The sequence below is a fragment of the Thyridium curvatum genome, assembly GCF_004353045.1.
Source record: "Thyridium curvatum strain D216 chromosome Unknown NODE_243_length_694_cov_1101.232804, whole genome shotgun sequence".
Taxonomy (NCBI): Eukaryota; Fungi; Ascomycota; class Sordariomycetes; order Thyridiales; family Thyridiaceae; genus Thyridium; species Thyridium curvatum.
The window spans coordinates 1-694 of NW_022156997.1; the positions used below are offsets into that span (position 1 = coordinate 1).

The window sequence follows — 694 nt, forward strand, 5'->3', positions numbered from 1 at the left end:
AAGGAAACGCCTCTGCTTGCGAAGGCGAATCAAGCGCGCCGTCGCTTCTCGAATCTCGTCTTGAATCCGCTGCTGCCGCTGAAGGAGGTCTTCGAAAGCCTCTTCCTCCTCGATTTCCTTGCGCTCGAGACGTTTCTGCTCGGCTGTGACGCGAGACACTACGACACAAGCGTTTAGCAGGGTACTGACCCAGACAACAAGGACTAGTACTCACAGACACCAACTGGGACGCCTGTCCCATCGCATGACCGACCACGCCGCACACACTCAGAACAACGTCTTGTTCGTTCAATCATTTTGCATTCCAAGCCATGATCGAAGCACCATGAGCACGGCATCACCTCGTATCCTGAAGAATCAATCTCGGAAGCCAGCTGTTCGTTCCGCTCGGTAGAAGACTTCTTTGGGTATCGCGCACTCCGCTTCTCGACACGGCCTGAAGACATGCTGTCAGGAAAAACGCATAACAATCAAGGGGAGAGTTTGACACCTACGGTAGAAGATAGGAATCCAGGTCTTGAGGACGGCCTTGGGTCGTCGGGACGTCGACCTGGAAGGGGGACATCGTGTCACGAAACCAGCCGCAGTTACCGCGGGGCACCGCCCCAGACGGGCCGCAGGACTGGCCGGCAGAAAACCACACACCGCCTGCCCGAAACGGCGTGCTAACCAGTGCTCAGTTAGCAGCAGTTAT

General features: G+C 56.2%; 1 protein-coding gene across 1 annotated transcript; it reads right to left on the reverse strand.

Moving 5' to 3' along the window:
- Positions 1 to 446, reverse strand: E0L32_012438 (uncharacterized protein; the record flags this gene model as incomplete). The annotated part of the gene is made up of 2 exons (XM_031135278.1): positions 1 to 158; positions 215 to 446. Coding segments are annotated over 2 exons (390 nt in total), but the record flags the coding sequence as incomplete, so codon positions are not given.
- Between the last annotated feature and the right edge of the window lie 248 nt (positions 447 to 694).